Genomic DNA, 20,079 nt, shown 5'->3' on the forward strand with positions numbered 1-20,079 from the left:
CGGATTGATTTTATCCGGGTTGGATGCTTAGATATTGCTGGATATGGTTGGTGGTTGGGATGGTGACGATGGATGTGGTGCGATTGCATGCGGATTTTTCCGTTTCCGTTTCCGTTTGTGATTGTATTTCTGGAGTTAGTATAGGTGGAGAATGAACCCTTGGATTGTTATTTGACGTCGAATGGGGGATTGAAGGATTGTGGTGATGTGGCATGATCGGGGTGGCATGGTGATGGTCAGATTCGAACGGCAAAAAAAGTAGGAAACAACAGGGAAAGCTCGACTTTGGATTTGATTTAATTAAGGCTTAGAGTAACCTAATAACTTGGAGCTATTGTGTTTTTATATGTTAATTTGTGCGATATACAATCCAGGGTTCAACTTCGAAATTGGCACCGAATATAGTATTTAGAGCACCTCACTCTAAATTCCAAGATACACAATCTTATGGCAACAAAAATGTTCCCTTTCTGCCATCAACGCTGATTATTCCATGAAGCCGTCAGTTTATACTAGTCCAACAAACTTATCCCTAGATCTAACCACTTTTTCTGTGACGTTCCCCATTTCCGCCTCCTTGCAGCCCGACGTCCATGCGAGATTGTTCTGTACACCTTTTCAAGTTGACATATACAGCATGCTGTATATCAAAGACGAGGTAAATAATTTGTAACCTAGTCGCAATGACACTCATCTAAGAATCAAAGGGTAGATCCGAGAAACGCCGATCGTTATTCAGCCATCGGGCTTGCAGCTGACATGCGGCTTCATGTTTCGTTTTCTCCATCGAGACAAGAAAATCACTGAAAGGAACAACAGATATTACTGGACGAGCCTAAAGAGATGTCGGTCTTCGCTGCCTGTCTTGTTTGTTTTAGGGCGACCATATTAGATCGGATTTCATGGGTTGTTCTGGTAGTCCTTGATGAGTTCTGATATATATATATATATATATATTGTGCGGTCGGTCGGGATGTCGATATCCGTTTACTTCCAAATTGCAAGCGAAGAGAAAAAGCAATCGAAAATATCTTCAAAATATCTTTTTACATATATTAGTCGACCTATGCTAGATTTGACTCGTACCTTTTGCATCGGCGTGTCATACAAGAGGTACCTAATTCCAAATTTATTGTAATTGGCACAATATAAGAGCCTACTATATTTTGAGATCATAGGGATGTTATTTTGTAATGCAACACTCATTAGAAATAATGAAAATGTGATTGAGAAATCGAGGTTAAGCGGAAGGCACCTGAAGATCAAGGCATACATTCTAGTGAGATTCTCCATGTGGCCAATGTGATACAGATCTCAAATATCTAAGATGTGGAATGCCATCGATGGAACATAAATTAGCCCTAAATTTGACGTATCAAAAAAAGAAAACCTGAGTCATATGTAGGGAAAACTGCTCTGCAGAAATTTCCCCAGAACCACACACCGTTGAACCTTGGACCCTGGAAATCTTTTACACATCTTTATTATAACATACAAAAGAAAACAAAAACACAAGTTGAATAGAAAGTCGCCACAAGACTCTTTGTCTTTGCACGAATAAAACTGATTTTACAGATCCTAAACCCACAAGGCCATATACCACACGCCCCTGGAAGCCCCTGAATAACCTCAAAGAGTGTATCGCCAAGCCTCGACCTAAATGCCAACTAAGCCCAGATCCGCCATTATCCTTGGCTTTTTGATCCATTGGAATCCGCAGATTGGCCAAGAATATTTCGGCGGTCTGGATCGTTGAGTTGTCTTTGATTTGGGCAGTTTCTTTGTGTTATACGAGTACCGAGTAGGATGGGCGGTATCCATCTACAACAACACACGAGGTATTCGTCTACTCCGTACGGAGTACACATGAATCCAAACCAAGAATGTAGAACGTGGCAAGACTGGGCCTCAATACACAATTACATCACATTCTACCCAAACTCATTCAACCTTGTCAATAATTCAACCAACCTGTGGGGTAATTATCTGACTAGCGAGTGAAAAACAACTGGTGCAAAACGGGCACAGCATGTCTAATTCAGGAGTCAGACGCTAGTGATGGTAGTTTGATAAAAATACTACTCCGTACTCCGTACAAAGCGGTAATCTCCGCAAGACCAAGACACACTATCCTCGGCCGTGCCCCAGTATCCGTGATCTACCCCATGGACGAGTTGAGTTTTGATCGCCAGTCAATGGGATCCAGACTCCCGTCCTCATTGTGATCAACACTCTGTACATGAAATAGTAGAGAATCTGTTCGTTATAACTAACACTTGCTGCTTCCATTTCCTGTGCGTGGTATATAAACCTGTAAGTAAAGCATTATCAGTGTGGGTGTCGGATACATCGGGTACTCAGGCTACAGTGTTAATTTTATTTTGCTCTGGCAACGAACACACTAAGTAGATACCTATGCCCCGAGTAGAAGGTGGTTCGTAGTCCACACGGTCCTTCCTATTCGGCGCGATTAATTAATTGAACAGTTCAAGCTTCGTGTCCCGTTTATTAACTGTTTTTGACTTTAAATTAGGCCGCGGCGGGTGATCGGCCAGTTCATGAGTGCGTGTACAATATAATATGGCTGGCTGGATGGAGATCGTCAGGGGAGGTAGAAAACAGCGCATAGTTAACAACAAAGGGTATGTGTTGTTTCCATAGAGGACGGAGTAGAGTATGTTGATATATAAGAGAACAATTTGATGGCGAAAACATGGGGATTGGAGAGACTTGTTGTGATAGGAGATGTTGTTGTGCCCAGACTGGGTAGTAATCCGAGACATTGGTATTGAGGATACTGCGGACTCGTATGTTGGAGGTAATCCATAAGATTGAATGATACCCGTATTGTGATTTTATAATATAGATCGGCAGGGCGGAAATTAGAGGCTGCATTTCAAACCAATCATAATTTGAACCAAATCCCAATCCAGCTGCCACCTTACCATTTCGGGACTGGCCGGGGACGCTATGACAGCCTGCCCCACATGGTGCAGGAAGAGAATTTCCTGTTTTCTTTGGTTTTTGACTTTGGGCTCTTGACCGGCGGATTTCTCTGTCTGACTTGGCAATGAGACATGGATATGAAGGCATTCTACTCCGTACTACTCCACACATTCTCTGGATCTTTGCTTCGAAGACATTTCTTTGGGCTGGGTAACTGGGAACCGAGGATTGAACGGGGGCTTGCCACCGAGTCAGCCACAGAGGGGCGGTAGTGGTACCTTACATGGTCTGACAGGATATATGAAACCTTGGCCTTGTTTTGGTACAATGTGGCTTTTTAAACGGTTAGGAGTTGGGAAACCGGAAGTTGGACGACCCTCACAGCGGTAAGGGGAAGACTATTCTGGGTGTGAGACAGGATCACTATTTTCGACTGTTTTCGACGCTGGGGCCGAAAGCTGAGAGGAATAGGAGAGAAGGCAGTGGACGATCCGTGCGGGCAGTGTATTGATAATAATAGTGTTTGAATACGAGTATTCCGTTCCTATTGTACATATGTAGGTAAAATGACCGTTGGGCGAGAATATAATTTTGTGGTTTGTACCTGCGGGTTATGTATGACTCTTAGTCACTGTACTCCGTATGTTGTACCTGCATGTGCCTGATATATGAAATCTGACTTGAATTTGCAAATGGACTTAACTGTACGGTATAAAACAAATGTATACAAAATACACCATGCACTCTCCACTCTTGCCCGAGCCGTGTGGGCCAACCACAAGCAGCCAATACTCGGGTGTCGAATAAACAGCCAATCAGATTGATCATGTCCCTGAAAGCACATCTAGACTCGTCCAGGGGTAATCTTAGGGTAAAATTAAAATTCACAGGAAATTCACGATCGGTGGACCTGTATCTGTGCAAACCAGACTAGGGCCCTTTTTTTTAGGTCTTTTTTCTCCTTTTCTCTTTTTGTCCCCCCCTAACTCCCCCGGTACCGATTTCTCCAACAAAAGGCCTTGCGTGCCCCCGATCACTCTCCTTCTACCTTCTCAACCCACGTTCCTTTGATTCTATACCACCGCTTCACTCGTTCAGCGGGCATTCATTCTTTTGCGTGGATATTATCATTTACATAATGAAGGGATCTATTTTCGCCGCCGCCGCCTTGGTCGGCTCTGCCATGGCCGACGGTGTTCACCGTCGCCATGACGCTTTCCACCAGCGTCGTGAGGCCTCCGCCAGCGTCTGGTCCTCCTCCGTCCCTGCCGCCGAGGAGACCTGCGGCTGCACCACCAAGGTCATCACCTACTACGGTGACGCTACCCTGGTCCCCGTTGAGACCATTGCTCCTCCTTCCACTTCCACTTCCACTCCTACCTCCACCTCTACCCCCCGTCCCCGAGTCCACCAGCACTCTCACCAGCACTGTGCACTCTACCAGCACCAGCACCTTGACCGTGACTGTCTCGGGCGCTTCCTCGGCCCCCCCTTCCTCGGCCCCGGTTGCCTCCAGCACCGCCGTTGCTAGCACTCCCGCCGTTGAGCTGCCCACTCCCGGTGTCAGCACCTTCTCCACCACCGGTGTCTACACCATCCCGGCCACCACCATCACCGTCCACGACACCACCACTGTCTGCGGTGCCACCTCCACTGAGGTCCCCAGCGGTACCCACACCTACGGTGGTGTTACCACCGTCGTCGAGACTGCCACCACTGTCACCTGCCCTTACGCCACTGTCAAGCCCTCCGGCAGCACCGTGACCAGCGTCATTGAGACCACCACCTACGTCTGCCCCACCGCTGGTACCTACACCGTTGTCCCTCCTACCACCACCAGTGTGCCCACCAGCACCGTTCTGGTCTACCCCACCCCCCCACACCATTGTTCCCGGTACCTACACCCAGGACGAGAACGTTGTCACTGTGACCCGCACCGACTTCACCTACGTCTGCCCTGTTGCCACCAGCAGCCTGGCCTCGACCTCCGCCGCTGCTGTCCCCACCACCGTTGCTGCTACTACCACCACTGCCGCTCCCGTTGTCACCAGCACCAGCTCCGCCTCTAGCGTTGTTGCCTCCAGCTCCTCCACCACCTCCGCTGCTACCTCCACCGATGCCCCCACCGTCCTCGGTGATGGCCAGTACGGTATGACTTACTCTCCCTACACCTCTGGTGGTGAGTGCAAGACCAAGCAGGAGGTTCTGTCGGACCTTAAGGTCATCAAGGGCAAGGGCTTCAACCTGGTCCGCGTCTACTCCACCGACTGCAGTGGTCTCGAGTTCATCGGTGACGCCTGCAAGGAGCTCAGCCTCAGCATCATCATCGGTGTCTACATCGACGGTTCCGGTATCTCCGCCGCCCAGGAGCAGGTCACTGAGATCTCCAAGTGGGCCGAGTGGGACATGGTCAAGCTGATCGTTGTCGGTAACGAGGCCATCCAGTCCGGCTACATCGATGCCACTGCCCTGTCCTCCTTCATCAAGACCGCTTCCTCCAGCTTCAAGGCTGCCGGCTACACCGGTGTCATCACCACCACTGAGCCCATCAACGTCTGGCAGCAGTACGGCGCTGCCTCCCTTTGCAGCGCTGTCGACATCGTCGGTGCCAACATCCACCCCTTCTTCAACGCCGATGTCACCGCCGAGAAGGCCGGTGAGTTCACCAAGGGTGAGTTCGAGGAGCTCGAGAAGATCTGTGGTGGCAAGGACGTCATCAACCTCGAGACCGGCTGGCCCAACGCCGGTAGCGCTAACGGTGCTGCCATCCCCGGTACCGCTGAGCAGGCTACTGCCATCAAGTCCATTGCCAAGGCCGTTGGCTCCAAGTCCATCTTCTTCTCCTACTCCGACGACACCTGGAAGAACCCCGGTGAGTTCAACGTTGAGCAGCACTGGGGTTGCTCTGGAGTCTTCTAAGCGTGATGACTCTGTCATGGATTTTTGAATATTTTGTTTAGTTCTGCACATGCAAAACCTGTACAGGAGGACTAGGAGTTTTACCTTTCTCTGGCTTGGTGGTGTGTCTACGGATTCCGATCGGCCCTTTCTTCCCTTCTTGGATTCTATATTAAATTTGACTCCTGTGGTAGATACACCTTTTATTTTGACGTTGTCTACTGACCTTGCACCTTTTTGATCTCCTTATTCCTGTTTTTAGTTTGTACATTGCTCATTTATGTCTTCTTACGAGTTTTGATTCTGGTAGTCTTTTCCTTTGTAACATAGTATTTGCCACGTATTTGCCGTGTCAGCTCTATACTTTGAAATCAGGGTATCCCTGTCATTGTTTATATGTTGCACATCCTCTTCCTACATCATTTGGTGGTCCTCTTCGGGTTCTCATACGATGAGTTGTAACCTTCGCCCGAGACATTGGGGGGCGGTGCATACGACCCCACAACACCGAGGCTCAACACAAGACATGGCATCAAACTACAACATAGCGTCTTCAGTTTCCCGTCCGTCAGGATAAGACTTTGAACCTCCCAAAAAAGACAAAAATTGTGTCAAAGATCATATATCGCTCCTTTTTTCCGGCCAGGAACCAAGACCAGAACAAGACCCAGAACCCAAACCACCTTAAACTTCCTTAATCTCCCACAATGGCATTCCCATTCCCATTCGAATGCGAACCCTTCTACATGCGCCCTATCCTAATAATCAAGTCTATTACCGGGGTATTCTTCACAATATTGATCAACTTCATCATCCCAATAGCCGCAGCATTGGCCATAATATTCCTCATCGGCTTGGTTCTTTTCGCTATAGTTGCCGAGGTGTTTGGATGGAGTCCAGATTCCAAGGAGATGAAAGCGAAGAGGGCGGAAGAGAAGAAGGAACGAGAACAGAAAGATCGTGAACAGGAACAGAAAGAGCGTGATAATAAGGAGAATCAGAGAAAGCCGGATGATGCAGGACCATTTACTGCTCCTCTTCCTGCAACTGCGAGCTGTCCCGGTGGTACTACCTATGATCTGCAGAAGCGTCTTGAGATTGAGCTTGAACTACTTGGGGAGATGGTTGTTGCTCGGAGGGAGAGGTTGGCGGCTTTGAGGATGACGCATTCCGGGGATGAGGCGGAGTATTTGGAGCTTTTGGAGAAGCTTGGATAGGACTAGTAGTACCTACGTATGTGCTACCGTGGGATGTTGGTTCAGGGAGTGTTGGATATTCCCGTTGCAGATATTGTGTGTTATTAGGTTGTCTTCTCTCTCGAGTGATCTGCCATCTTTCAAGGTCAAGCTGAGCCACGCTACGCTAGGTACGCTTTGTGATAGCTGCATCAGACTAAAGCTATTGATCGCTGTTTTGATATTCCAGAATTATATACCATTAACAAAATAGATAAATACAAGTGAAGCAATGAGCACAGTGCCAGGGCAATGATCCCTTATCCCTTATCCATATTGCATCCTCATGCCAACACAAAAGGCATCATGGTTGATCGGGTAGGCTCATCCCTCCTTTTATCATATTGTAACCCCAAGCGAAAACAAAACATCTTATAGTGCCGTGCAAGTCTGTCATCCTCATTAGCATTTTGAACAAACAAACGACACTTAGTAGATACGCGTCGGGGTTGCTAGGTACTTACACCGTTGGATCCGCAAGTAAGTCCCTCACAGCAGCATCCCTCAGCAGCGCAGTTAGCAGCCGTGCAGGCCATGGTGTCCTAGTCACATTGTTAGAAATCGTCTCCCCACATTCTCCATTGTGACTATCGAGCAGACTCACAGATTGGCACGCGATTTCGGCCTTAGGGTATGCTTCGGGGAGCGCGACGGTGAGAGTAGCGAGGAAGCCGAGGATAATGACAGAGGCGCGCATTTTGAATTGGTAGAAGCTGGAAAGAGCTAGAAATGGGGTATCTAGAATGAAGACAAGGACCAAATCAGCGACCGAGTCAAGTATAATAATAGAAGATACGGTGAAAACGCCGCAATATGCGGGTTCAGACTGGATGCAAGGGCAAGGAAATGGTGTAAAACAAAACATACATTGAGAAAAAGCAACAGTGAAGCGGGAGGCAGTGAGATTGAACAACGGCGTACGGAGTATCAATATCGAAACCAGAAAAGCAAAGACGAATGCATATCAGGCTCCATCAAAGTCTTATAGCTTGCAGGCGTGGAGCACTGCAATGACACACCACGCACCAGCGCGAAGATCTATCATTGTCTCGCCTAAAACAGGGCCATTGAGGGATCTACGGGATCTACAGGGGCAGCTATGGGATCGATCGGCACTGATTGGATGATGGCTGGGGCCGCCTTGTCGTTCTCGCGGGAGCGGGGATTGTTTGCGTCAATGGATGCAACATCCGGATACATACGACGTTGCTTGATCCTGTTTGATTGATGATGACTTAATTTGGGAGGGGACTATTTTGTCTACTGTTATATGGTATTTCTCCAGCGGAAAATGGTGTGTAGAACAGAAAACCAACAAGACCTACCTACCCACTGACTTCATTGAGGAGTATGAAGTCATTGATGGTGGCGGATGGAGAGGTCCCTGTGTGATTGTGCAACTTAGACCATGTTAGTGATCTATAGCTGACGCTGTGCTCATGGTTCGAAGGACACAAGCATCGTGCGCCTCAGATGTGACTTGAATGGGGCTGTTAGCAACGCCGCTGACGATGTCACCAGCCGCTTGGCATTGTAATTGTAAGGGGTGCACCAGCTGAGGATTATATTCTTGCAGCCTTGGCGGTGACACACGGAGCTTGCGTGGGCTCCCTAGATGGGAAGGGATATACTGCGTGGTGGGTCGTGGTAGTTAGAGGGCTGGGGCCATGACACAGGATTGGTGTACTTCGTACTTCGTCCTGCGCTGGGGAATTTCGTGAGATATTAATGTAGAATCTATTTGATGGAATATTGATGAAGAAACCAAGTTGATAGATTCTTAATGATTGAGTTGGACAAAGAGGAGAAAGAAAGAAGGAGAGAGAGAGAGACTATCTCGGGTAGTTATGGATCTGTCATCATGTGGGTCTGTATGCCTTAGGCATTAAGGCATCCAGGCACCCAACAGATATTGTTTCAGGGAGATGAGCACAAATTTGGAATGGGCGAAGCAGCATACGATTTAAGTAACAGGAAATTGATAAATGATGTGGTGAACGTGATACATCACCTGGGCATGGAAATTAGACACCTTGGGACTCGTGACCGGAACATTATGGCTAAAACCACGCGTTGGGTGTATCAACGGCCGTTGAAAGTTGACACTTCGTCACCAATCAATCCCAAGGGAACTTCATTGGCAGTTACGTTGGCCTCTTGAGGCTAGAGATGATGTTTAGTAGAGAATGCAAACAGATAGCAGAGCTACCCAAATGTCATTGACGCTCGCGAGCGCTCAACAACACTGAGACCTCATCAAAACCCATCAACATGATGGGCTTGCGGATCGCGCGCTTGTACAGTTGAATGGGTGAATGGATGGGTGGATTTGATTTACCCTAACCCCTCGCAATGCAAAGTAGGATTCTAAACCACAACCCACTAGGCTGAGTACGGATTCGTCTTTTGGTCTAGTGGTCAAATCAACTTTGCGAGGGGTCGGGGTAAATGAAGTGTACTACAACTACTACTACCACTACTACTTTACTACTCCTGTATATGAGACGAGACCGAGCCTGCTATCTTGTGCAGCTCAAATAACAAGGATCACGAAGTTTACCAATCCCAATGCGCTGGGGAGGGAGGATGGACTCTCGGTATCTAGGGGTGTGCGGACGAACCATGAAGTACACGCTAAGGTGGCAAAAACCAAAGCCTAATTTAGATGACGGTTATTTGGAAGGCGTGAAGGATGGCCTAGGAGCTATCTAAAGCCCCGAGAATAGGTCCATTACCCCTATTAGCTCGTCCCATTTCGTATCGTCCTGAATAGCAATTTTCCCTTCCCCGGTCATGACCTTATATTGTTTCGGAGAAGAAGTACCGTAAGAGTACCCGCTTTTACCATGGATGAAGACACAGAGATCATGTATCCAGTCTGACATCATTTCGCGTTCTTCGGGAGTCGGGCCATGTGTGATTGAATAGCTGAGCAGCAAACGTTAGTGGACATGAAGAGTGCAGCAGGACGTAGAAATGATAACATACTTCCAAATAGGCCGATCCATAGCGTGGGTCACACCGAAGGAAGCTGGGGCAATCTTCTCCGTTATGAATGATAGTCGGTACGCGATCATGTAGCGCCAGATATTCCCCATGTCAACGCCATTGTCCGCAAGGATCTTGACTAGGTACCGCGATGGAGCTCTGACCTGACCATCGGAGATGATCTTTCCAAACAGGTCAGCCCAGTCTTGTTTGTTGTCTGACTTTGGAAGTTGATAATGTTGAAGCAGGCGTTTTGTTGTCGAAAGAGGGTAGTAATTTGCGATTTGTTGCTGGAGAGCTGCCAGATTCGCGTCTGGGCCATTTGTGGCCGCGTATAGGGTCTCTTCATTGAGAACCTCGCCAATGAAGATGCGCAGGTTGCGTCGCTTGAACTCTCGCGCAAAGGAGCCATTTTGGTAGTAGTTGAATATTCCCGGTTGAATAAACAATTCATCTGTGACGGGACGAAAGGTGTGGTTTTCAAGGTTCATGATTCCGGCACAAAGGTCACTGGCACTTATTCCGCGTAGGAATTGAAGCTTTTCGACCCCGCTCATTGTCGATGGAGCGCCAAAGTATCGGCTCAGCTCTTCAAATTGGGCCTCACATTCCTGAGGCGTTTTTGGTTGTGTTGGAATGGCATTAGAGTACATGGCCATAGATCGAAAATGATCACTCCCAACAGAGCGAAAATCATACAGGGCCTGAGCGAGAACTGAGTAGGCACCTGCGCTACGCCCTGCCAGGTGAATATTACTAGAATCCCCTCCGAAGGCCCCGATGTGCTTATGGACCCAATCAATAGCGAGTCGCTGATCCCAAAGTCCGTAGTTGCCTGTCGATGTTCCCTCGGACTCCTCGAGGAGAGAATGACAAGCCAAAAAGCCAAAGACGTTCAGCCGGTACCCCACTGCAACAAAAACAGCCTGAAGCTTGCCAGTCGAAATTAGCTCCGTTGGGTCCATGCTGGCTTCCTGGCTGGGATCCCCAACCTGGAACCATCCACCGTGGTACCAGATTATGACAGGCCATTTTTCCTTTGGATTTTTGGGATCAGGGACAGGAGCCCAAATATTCAACCGAAGGCAGTCCTCATTATAAACATGCTTGGGGGCATGCTCGCTCACTGCTTTCGAGTAATTTGGTTGAGGGCAAACGGGCCCAAATGCTGTGGCGTCATATGGGCTAGCTCCGCCGGATGAGTACTTGTAGGTGTCGAGAAGAGGCTGGGGCTTCCGCCATCTCAGGTGTCCAGTGGGAGGTTGCGCATAAGGAATGCCTGCAAATCTACGTGATTTGTTATCGAACTGTAGGCCCTTAATACGTCCTCGGTCAGAGATGACGACTTCACAATTTGTGGTGGAGTAAGAGATGGTATTTCCCATAGTAAGAACTTCAGGTGAGGAATAACATGAGAGAGAAAAGAATACGCGAGGGGCGTAGTACTTAACAGATCCAAGTGCGAAAAAGATAACTCATCAAGGAGTTAGGATTAATAAAATGGGGTGGATGACTGTGATTGGTTAGAATAATCGACGAGATATAGATGGGGGGTTATACTCCGCAATCTCCTTTCAACCTTTCAATGTACCCCTCTTCTTCACCCCCCCAAGGGCCTATCCATCTATCGATCTCCTAATCAGAAATATGAAAACCAGTGCAAATACTCGTCGGCATCGAACGGAGCGTGGACCCCGATCTAAGAGTGGTAAGTACTAGTACTGATAGCCACAATCAACCAAGCTGATACCATGTGGCCTAGGCTGTCGAACATGCATTAGTAAAAAAGTTAAATGTGATGAGCAACATCCGCTATGCCGCCGCTGTATTCGCCTTCACCTGCGGTGTGAATGGCCTGCTCGTCAGCCTTCCATGTCTACCAGAAGACGGGGCCTCGGCCCTATCAAAAGCCGAAATGCTTGGACTCCTCGGCCCATCCTTCCAATATGGCGGAGTCAAGATGAACCAGACAACCCAGACAACCTTTGCCAGATTGAGGACATCAGTGACAGCATGGTTGAATTACCGGCCCCCGGCCATGATCACTATTTTGGGAGCGGGGCCTTCAATCCTTGGTTTGATACCACTGAGACGACCAATCAATTGAATGACCCAGCTCAGGGAACGGACATGGTCGAACAGAAGAATGCGCAAACCTCTATGTTGCTTTCCCCGCAGTCACTCCTCAACTTCCAAGCCATAGCGGCGACCGTCTTATTTGCCAGCGACATAGGGGCCAGTTATGCTCCCTCTTTTGGAAGGAATGATTCACAAGCGGTATCATTTTATCGTGCCGTGTTCGCGCCTCGCAAATCGACCCGAGAGGCAGCGTTATCAGCACACCTTTTGTTCCTTGACCTTGCACTACAGAATACCATGGCTCTTCATTTTCTTCTTGCCATTTCCCATAACGAACTGTCCATCTATCTGGGTCTTAGCAACTATCCTCCACAAGAGTCATGGAAACATTTTCAATACGGCTCTCAAATACTCACCACGGCGCTTAACCCTTTGGCTCATTCGACTCATTCGGACCATGTTGGCACAATGCTGTCGTTCTTATACATGTACATGTTCTGGATGAGGATTTCTCCCCTCAATCTTCAGAATCTGCACCAGCTGAGTGTTTCTGTACTCACTTACGTCAAGGGGCATAGTTTGTACGAGTCATGTGCAAGTTCTGGGCCCTTGTCGGCTGATACCGTGCTCCTCTCACGAATCCTCACTTATCTCTACGACCGGGATGGATTCTGCAATTTTTTCGGCTGCGGAGGCGCTTTCGCTAGCTACGTGAATGGGAGCCATGAGAAGCGGCATAGGGTCTGGAAGTTGTCGAGGTCTATCTTGACATCTTCGGATGACTACACCACTGCCTCGGACAGCATGACTAGCACGCAATGGCCGTTGAATATTCTGAATACCTATTTTGAGTTAATATCCATACATCATGATATCAACTGTTATAGTCAGGCCGTTGAGTCCCAGGCACATCGATCATCGAGAACGATCAAAAGCAACCTCGCTAGGGCGCAAGACGTAAGGCTTGATCTGTTCTTACGGATACATGTTTGTCAGTGAGCTCTAATTTTTTTTTTACAGGAATACAAGTCCCTTTCGTGTTTTGTCGCAAAATGTAAAAGACAGGGAAGGACCCCTCCACTCATGGCTTTGGTGGCTGTCACATTTTTTCACGCCATCCAAATATATTTTCACCGCAGCCGTGACTCATATTTTGGCCAGCTTCCAGTGCCCAATGAAATTCAGCAAAACTTGAGCGAGCTTATCGCTACTGCATACTACACTATTGCGACAGGGCCAGTGCAGCTCCTGGAACGGTTCCAATGGTCACTACTAATAGCTGGGATGGAAACTCATGATCCTGTCCATTTAGAGTGGATTTTGGCGACTCTCTCCGACCCTATCCTAAAAAATATACTAAATACGGTCAAAGAGGAGCAACAATCACGCAGTATCTCAATCAAAAACTTGAGGCAGATCATTGATCTAGTTTCTCATGACGAGATTTCGGGCAACGTTGGTTTACATGTAACCTAACAACTACATTTGGAGCCAAAAGTCTGTCCGTATGTCGTACTCTCTAGCAAAAATGTCGATTTTCAGGTGTTTCTTCTCGACAAGTTTACATGAGTTTACATGATAATATATTTTCTAAGCATTTCTAAGTAAAAAAAAGTACAGGTCTAACAATATATCGCAGATCAAGTCGCCCAAGCACGCCGCAATGCCACCAGATCCCCCCCAACGCCGCCGTACTCCCGCCGAAGCTAAAGAGGACCGCGAGAAAGCTGGGCAAGGATGGAGAAAGATGCTCTAACGTTGGAAACGAGTTGTTTTTGCTCGCACTATCGCGGAAAAGGATCAGCAATAGAGAAATTCAGAAGAGAGATAGGCAGATCCCCTCTTCGCTCCCTTGCCATATTATATACAAAAGGAGTGGATCGATGATTGCCCAGAGCGGTTTCTATAGTACATATCGCCGGACCTTCATCTAAACGAGATCGCAACTTTCCGCACAGGGAGCGCGCACTGGCTAACCAAGCAATATCTTCAGGTCTCAAATAATGATTTACTAGTGGTACTCTACAGTTTTGAACGCGCGGTAAACCATCAATTCTTCAAGACCCAGTGTGAGGTTGAAGATCAGAAGATACACCAGCCAAAGAAAGTTCATTGGCTCTATCGGCTTCTCTATGGCCAAATCATACTTCGGGATATTCGGTATACACAAGATGTGTACGCACGGTATCTACCCCCAGCGTATGATAAACACACCTAGTTCCACCAATTTGCAATTGCAATCCATGTATCCAAATCACTCAGAAGTATGGCACAGAGGAGCGATGCTTAGAGCCAGAGCTATATCATCAGCATTGTCACTTACCCTTACGGCGTAGTCATGATCGGGGTCCTCACCGACTTGGCATTCCATCGATTAAATTGACCAATCGCAATCCAGCTGGCTATCAAGGAGAGAAGGAGAGATCCAAGCCCGGAGCGCGAGGAGTCCAGATTTGACAACCGAACTGTGTTGACTATCTGTATTTCCCCGTTATCTGTTCCCCTTACCTTCCCCGGGTTCTCTGATTATATATAGAAGAAAATGGCACACCATCCCTTTCTTCACGACACGCAATAATTATTTTCGCACATATTTCTTTTATTGTTTCCTCACAGTGGCTTTAAGTCATATCTCAACATTCTATAATGGAGGCAAAGGACCTGTCCCACGAGATTGCGAACACCAGAACCGATACAAAAAGGGCAAGTATGTTGGTAGAATCTGGCACGACCGAGACTCTTGATCCAGAAGGCGAGAAGAAATTGATCAGGAAAATCGATTGGCAGTAAATACCACACCCCCTCTCTTGACAATTTGGAATTCAATTCTTACTCGGTTGGCAGTCTAATGCCTATCTTAATCACCTCTTACGGCCTTCAGTATCTTGATAGTATGTCAAAATTTCCAGCCAAGACTGTGGATTGAACGTTGACCGACCGAAATAGAGACCAGTCTTGCATACAGTGCGATACTCGGACTTCGTGAAGACCTTGTATGCACCCTCACAATAACCCGAACTTGGTATCTCCCATTGACTGTGCGAGCAGAACCTTGTTGGCCAACAATATAGTTGGACTTCCAGCATTTTCTATATCGGCTACCTTGTCGCATCCTACCCGGTCTCACTCGGCTTTGTGCGATTTCCACTGGGAAAATATCTCAGCGTGTTGATGTGAGCCAAGAAGATCATCATATTGGAGAGTTCTATTAAGCTCACAAGTGCAGTTTCCTCTGGGGTGTTATTTTGAGCCTCCATGCTGTGACCAATAACTATGCGAGCCTCATGGCACTCCGAGCGCTTCTGGGTGTATTCGAGAGCGCTATTAGTCCCGGATTCTCTCTGATTACGGGGATGTGGTATACCCCTCGAGAACATGTGTCGCGACATTCCATCTGGTTTGCAGGGAATGCGATTGCCAGCATTATCGGGTCTTTAATTGCCTATGCCCTTTTGAGTTATGAGGGAAGTTTGCCTCAATGGAAGGTTAGATGCCCTCAACGTTTTGATGGAGGTCAATTGCTGAATACCCCAAGCTTCTGTTCCTTCTTTTCGGCCTCATTACAGTCGCGTGGTCTATTGTGACATTTTTCTACTTACCCGACTCCCCGGAAACCGCCAGCTTTCTTTCGGCTTCTGAACGGAAGTTTGCTGCACTACGTCCTTACAAGTTCCAAAGAACTACACAAACCAAGTCCTGGGACAGGAGGCAGTTCATGGAGAGCCTTAAGGATATCAAGTCCTGGTGGTTCTTCCTGTTCTCGTTTGTCATTTGTGTGCCCAATGGAGGCACCACAAGCGTAAGCATCACATCCTATCAAGTAGAAATCTACAAGCCTAACAATATACTCAGTTCAATACCCTAATTATTAATGGCTTCGGCTACGACAAGTTTCAGACAATCCTGATGGGACTACCGGCATCTGCCTTCCAGTTGGTCACGGTTCTTCTGTCGGCCGTACTAAGCTCCACAATTCGGAAGTCCCGCCTGCTCAATCTTGTCTTTATTTTCCTTATGGCAATGGCTGGAATTCTCATGGTGAAGCTCCTGCCGTCCTCTGACAAGCTACCGCGGCTCGCCGGTTTCTGGCTTGTCATGGCAGTTTCCCCGGCATTCCCGTTGATGTTATCACTGGCAGCGAGTAACATCGCTGGCTTCACAAAGAAATCGACAGTCATGGCCATGATATTCCTGGGCTATTGCGCGGGGAATCTCGCCGGACCGCAATTCTTCATTGCAGAGGAAGCACCTAACTATCACGTATGTATAGCCCTCTTCTAGAATGGAAGTAAGACGAGCCGACTGCTAATGTGTTTTGTGCCCAGACCGCCTATACTACAATCCTGGTTTGCTACGCGGTTACTATCGGTCTAGTCATCGTGTTTCGGTTTTATCTTATGTGGGAAAACGCTCGCCGGGATAAGGAGCAGGGTGTCAAAATTGACCCCGAGGAAGTTCGTCGAGTCAACCTTAGTACGGATGAAGTTGCACTCCAGGTGGACTTGACGGATGAGGAGAACAGGTCCTTCAGATACATTCTGTAGCACTCGGTCGGCTCGCGTTCCGGTCACTTTAACATTGCCGAATAGTGTGGCATCCTAGGAGTCCAGTGAAGCGCCCGGATGGCTTGGGCTGAGCTCCAATTCGCAATGGAAACAATGGGATCAGTATAATATCACATAGAGAGTTATGTGACAGTGATCCCTATAGTCGCCCGTACTCTCTGTATAGACAAACCATCATTCAACTCTGAATTCTTATCAATCTCTTCATCACAATTCAATGTTTTGCCAGAAAGAACATTCCCGGCTGACCAATTTCCTGAAAGGCAGTCACAGTCTTAGTTTATTCAGAGAGACTCTTCCCCGGATCCTGATGGTCCCACGACCCAGTTCTCCCAAAGCCAGATCTAACAACATCTATCCCAGTCAGCCTCAAAACCTAGACAGGCTGGCTGCATACAAGACAATAGCCGGCCATCTAGCGAACGGCTTCCATGAAGACGTTTCAAGTGTTAAGCCGTCATTATTGAGCCGAAAAACATCCATCTGTCTCACTGCAAGAAGGCGGAAATTTTTAGCTAGCAACTATGGCTAGACGCACGATTCCACGAGTGTATGAGAGTTTTGCGAGGGTCCACTCCGACGAGAAACAGGCAGCCCCAGTTTCTGTTTGAACGTTAAACATTTTTCTGGGAGCCATCTGACGGAGCGGCATTGCCCCGACCAGCATAGCGGCTCGGGAAGCGGGTACTAGCGGGAACGAGACTCGGTGGGTCCAAATATGGCCTATGATTGGTTCTTGGGCTGCATATGCTCCGTGGCCACAAAGCTTGGCAGAGCCTGGAAATAATGGCATCGTCTTTTATACAAAATTACAACTTCAGAAGAACCCACGAACATGCTTTTTAAGGGGAGTTCGGAAGAATTCCAGTTCAAATGTCCCCGAGGTCATTCACAACTTGATTTCAAATCATCCTGAAAATTCGTTAATCATTACTAATGCCCGGTATCAATTTCCCTTTCTCTTTTCAACGCCATTGCCGATGGATGCTTAAATCTAGCAGTCCCCCGGACTTATTTGACCCCAACTTCGGGGTTGTAGTGCTTTTTCCTTTTGCTTCAAGTTATTGCACTTGCCAAAAAAGGTCGTGGTTACACCGTGAGCAACGATCTCTTCTTTTCATCTATTTCCTCATAATATCCTCATTTACTCTATTTCTCGAGTGTCCTGTATCAAGAAAAAAGACCTTTGCACCATGCCTGTAACGGAAAAAACCAGCAACCGCTTTCGGGTACCTTTATACCAGCTAGTACTGTCCCAAGATCTTATCACTAACGACGTCCTCAACCACGAATGGGAGGGCAATGGCACGGCCGAAGATCCTTACTTGGTCGACTGGCTTCACGAAGATGCTCGCGATCCCCATCAAATGCAAGATTGGTTGAAATGGTCAATCACACTTCTACAAGCCGCTTCATTTCTGTCCATTACTTTCGCTTCGTCGGCTCTTTCAGCAGCCAATCCCCAGATCCAAGAACGATTCGGTACCAGTACTGAGCTAGTCGTTGCTGACACCTCACTTTTTGTTCTCGCCTTCGCGATCGGGCCAGCTATCTGGGCTCCGCTTTCCGAGCTCTGCGGTCGTCAGATTATCTACTCCATCACGTATGGGTTGACTACACTATTTGCCGGGGCAACAATTGCAAGCCCGAATATTGCAACATTGCTAGTACTACGATTCCTCGCGGGGGCATTTGGTTCCTCGGCAATCTCAAATGCTGGAGGCGTGGTTTCAGACATGTATACGGCCCGCGATAGAGGGCTCGCTACGATAGCTTTTATTGGAGCCCCCTTCTTGGGTCCTAGTCTCGGACCAATTACTTGTGACTTCTTGGCAGTGTCCAAAGGCTGGGAGTGGGTTCAAGGTCTTACAACTATCTTCAATGGGGCGGTGTTCCTGGTTGGAATTGCCTTTATCCCTGAGACTTACACCCCAGTCTTGTTGCAGAAGCGCGCTGCCAAGCTCAGTAATTTGACTGGAGCAGTGTATAAGAGTCGCCTAGACGTTGGGAATGCAAATCGGACTGCCGGTCAGATCTTTACTAAAACTATGGTCAGACCCTGGATCTTGCTTTTTATGGAGCCGATTGTGCTGCTTTTATCTATCTACATGGCTGTCAGTAAGTTCTCTAATTGATCATCTGTTGGTATCAAACGCTAACACCATTATCAACAGTCTACGGAACGATGTACATGGAATTTGCTGCCTTCCCAATTGTCTTCGAAGAAAATCTCAAATGGCCCCAGAGCACCTCCGGCCTGTCTTTCCTTGGAATGATGATCGGGCAAATTCTGGGATGCGCATATTCAATCCTCGACGACGGCCGGTATAAGAGAGTCGCCGATCGCACAGCCTACGGCCGCCCACCTCCCGAAGCTCGGCTTATTCCGGCGATGGTCGGAGCAGTCACCCTTCCTGTCGGACTATTCTGGTTCGCATGGACCAACTTTCCACACATCCACTGGATCGTCTGCGAGATTGGAACGGTACTTTTTGGTTTCTCTCACGTATCCATCTTCTTGAGTGTGGTGAACTACCTAGTCGATGGGTATACTATATACGCCGCGTCGGCGTTAGCGGGTAATGCGGTAATCCGGGCCCTTTTCGGCGCTGCATTGTATGTCTTCGCCCTTTCGTTTCCTAGTCGAATCCTTAGTAGTGAACTAATATGATATCTATATAGCCCGCTTTTTACAACACCGATGTACCAAAACCTTGGCATTCATTGGGCCTCCTCAATCTCGGCTTTCCTCGCTGTGGCCTGTCTGCCGTTCCCATGGATTTTCTACAGATACGGGCCAGCAATTCGCCGCCACTGTCAATACGCTTCTGAGTCTGCCCGGCAATTGGATGAAATGACCGACAGGATGCGTGCGCAGGCCGAGCAGAGAACGGCCCAGCAGAAACCCGAGAGTCGGACAGATTCTGGCCTGGACTCGACTGCTCCTCCCGATGAAGAGAATACCGGTGCAGCTAAGCTGGCGTGAATCAAAGTTGCCGTTTTATGTTGTCCCATTTTGTATGGTGAATATGCACGGTCTTGTATCAATCGGGCTCGATTTTATATAAATGGCTTATTTGTTCTACGATTCGAAAACTACTGTCTTCGACGGTACTATCTAGTACGAAAATTCTTGTGCTGATGGTGAATTTATTAGAAAGACTTCCCGGAGGCTTGAATAACATCACTTATGTAATTACTTTCGCTATAATGAGAGGAATGCAGTTTTGGATTTGCGTTCCAGCTAGTTCATACAGACACCGGTGTTTTCTCATTTCGCAACGCGTACTCCTCTCGTTGCCTGCTTTCCGCTGCAAGCTTTTTGACGCCCTGACCCCATATCCCATAAATGAAGAAAAAGAACCCTA

General features: G+C 47.9%; 8 protein-coding genes across 8 annotated transcripts; 5 read left to right on the plus strand and 3 right to left on the minus strand.

Moving 5' to 3' along the window:
- Positions 1-4,084: 4,084 nt before the first annotated feature.
- Positions 4,085-5,865, plus strand: btgE (putative cell wall glucanase (Scw11); the record flags this gene model as incomplete). The annotated part of the gene is made up of 3 exons (XM_057220792.1): positions 4,085-4,282; positions 4,353-4,752; positions 4,799-5,865. The coding sequence occupies 3 exons, from the start codon at positions 4,085-4,087 to the stop codon at positions 5,863-5,865; spliced, it is 1,665 nt and encodes a 554-aa protein (XP_057071064.1).
- Positions 5,866-6,551: 686 nt separating this feature from the next.
- On the plus strand, positions 6,552-7,061 carry N7516_008073 (uncharacterized protein; the record flags this gene model as incomplete). The annotated part of the gene is made up of 1 exon (XM_057220793.1): positions 6,552-7,061. The coding sequence occupies one exon, from the start codon at positions 6,552-6,554 to the stop codon at positions 7,059-7,061; it is 510 nt and encodes a 169-aa protein (XP_057071065.1).
- A 482-nt stretch (positions 7,062-7,543) lies between these two features.
- Positions 7,544-7,776, minus strand: N7516_008074 (uncharacterized protein; the record flags this gene model as incomplete). Its single annotated transcript, XM_057220794.1, has 2 exons — positions 7,544-7,621; positions 7,684-7,776. Coding segments are annotated over 2 exons (171 nt in total), but the record flags the coding sequence as incomplete, so codon positions are not given.
- Positions 7,777-8,132: 356 nt separating this feature from the next.
- On the minus strand, positions 8,133-8,421 carry N7516_008075 (uncharacterized protein; the record flags this gene model as incomplete). Its single annotated transcript, XM_057220795.1, has 2 exons — positions 8,133-8,295; positions 8,405-8,421. 2 exons carry the CDS (start codon positions 8,419-8,421, stop codon positions 8,133-8,135), a joined length of 180 nt encoding a protein of 59 aa, XP_057071067.1.
- A 1,366-nt stretch (positions 8,422-9,787) lies between these two features.
- N7516_008076 (uncharacterized protein) lies at positions 9,788-11,452 on the minus strand (the record flags this gene model as incomplete). The annotated part of the gene is made up of 2 exons (XM_057220796.1): positions 9,788-10,007; positions 10,068-11,452. The coding sequence occupies 2 exons, from the start codon at positions 11,450-11,452 to the stop codon at positions 9,788-9,790; spliced, it is 1,605 nt and encodes a 534-aa protein (XP_057071068.1).
- A 262-nt stretch (positions 11,453-11,714) lies between these two features.
- Positions 11,715-13,902, plus strand: N7516_008077 (Zn(II)2Cys6 transcription factor domain-containing protein; the record flags this gene model as incomplete). The annotated part of the gene is made up of 4 exons (XM_057220797.1): positions 11,715-11,775; positions 11,857-13,103; positions 13,167-13,601; positions 13,786-13,902. The coding sequence occupies 4 exons, from the start codon at positions 11,715-11,717 to the stop codon at positions 13,900-13,902; spliced, it is 1,860 nt and encodes a 619-aa protein (XP_057071069.1).
- Positions 13,903-14,792: 890 nt separating this feature from the next.
- N7516_008078 (uncharacterized protein) lies at positions 14,793-16,690 on the plus strand (the record flags this gene model as incomplete). Its single annotated transcript, XM_057220798.1, has 8 exons — positions 14,793-14,932; positions 14,991-15,037; positions 15,093-15,139; positions 15,195-15,319; positions 15,373-15,631; positions 15,682-15,945; positions 15,999-16,406; positions 16,472-16,690. 8 exons carry the CDS (start codon positions 14,793-14,795, stop codon positions 16,688-16,690), a joined length of 1,509 nt encoding a protein of 502 aa, XP_057071070.1.
- A 1,214-nt stretch (positions 16,691-17,904) lies between these two features.
- Positions 17,905-19,697, plus strand: N7516_008079 (MFS transporter; the record flags this gene model as incomplete). The annotated part of the gene is made up of 3 exons (XM_057220799.1): positions 17,905-18,829; positions 18,886-19,327; positions 19,394-19,697. The coding sequence occupies 3 exons, from the start codon at positions 17,905-17,907 to the stop codon at positions 19,695-19,697; spliced, it is 1,671 nt and encodes a 556-aa protein (XP_057071071.1).
- Positions 19,698-20,079: the final 382 nt, after the last annotated feature.

This window comes from Penicillium verrucosum (genome assembly GCF_028828655.1).
Source record: "Penicillium verrucosum strain IBT 35672 chromosome Unknown utg000003l_segment0_segment0, whole genome shotgun sequence".
Taxonomy (NCBI): domain Eukaryota; kingdom Fungi; phylum Ascomycota; class Eurotiomycetes; order Eurotiales; family Aspergillaceae; genus Penicillium; species Penicillium verrucosum.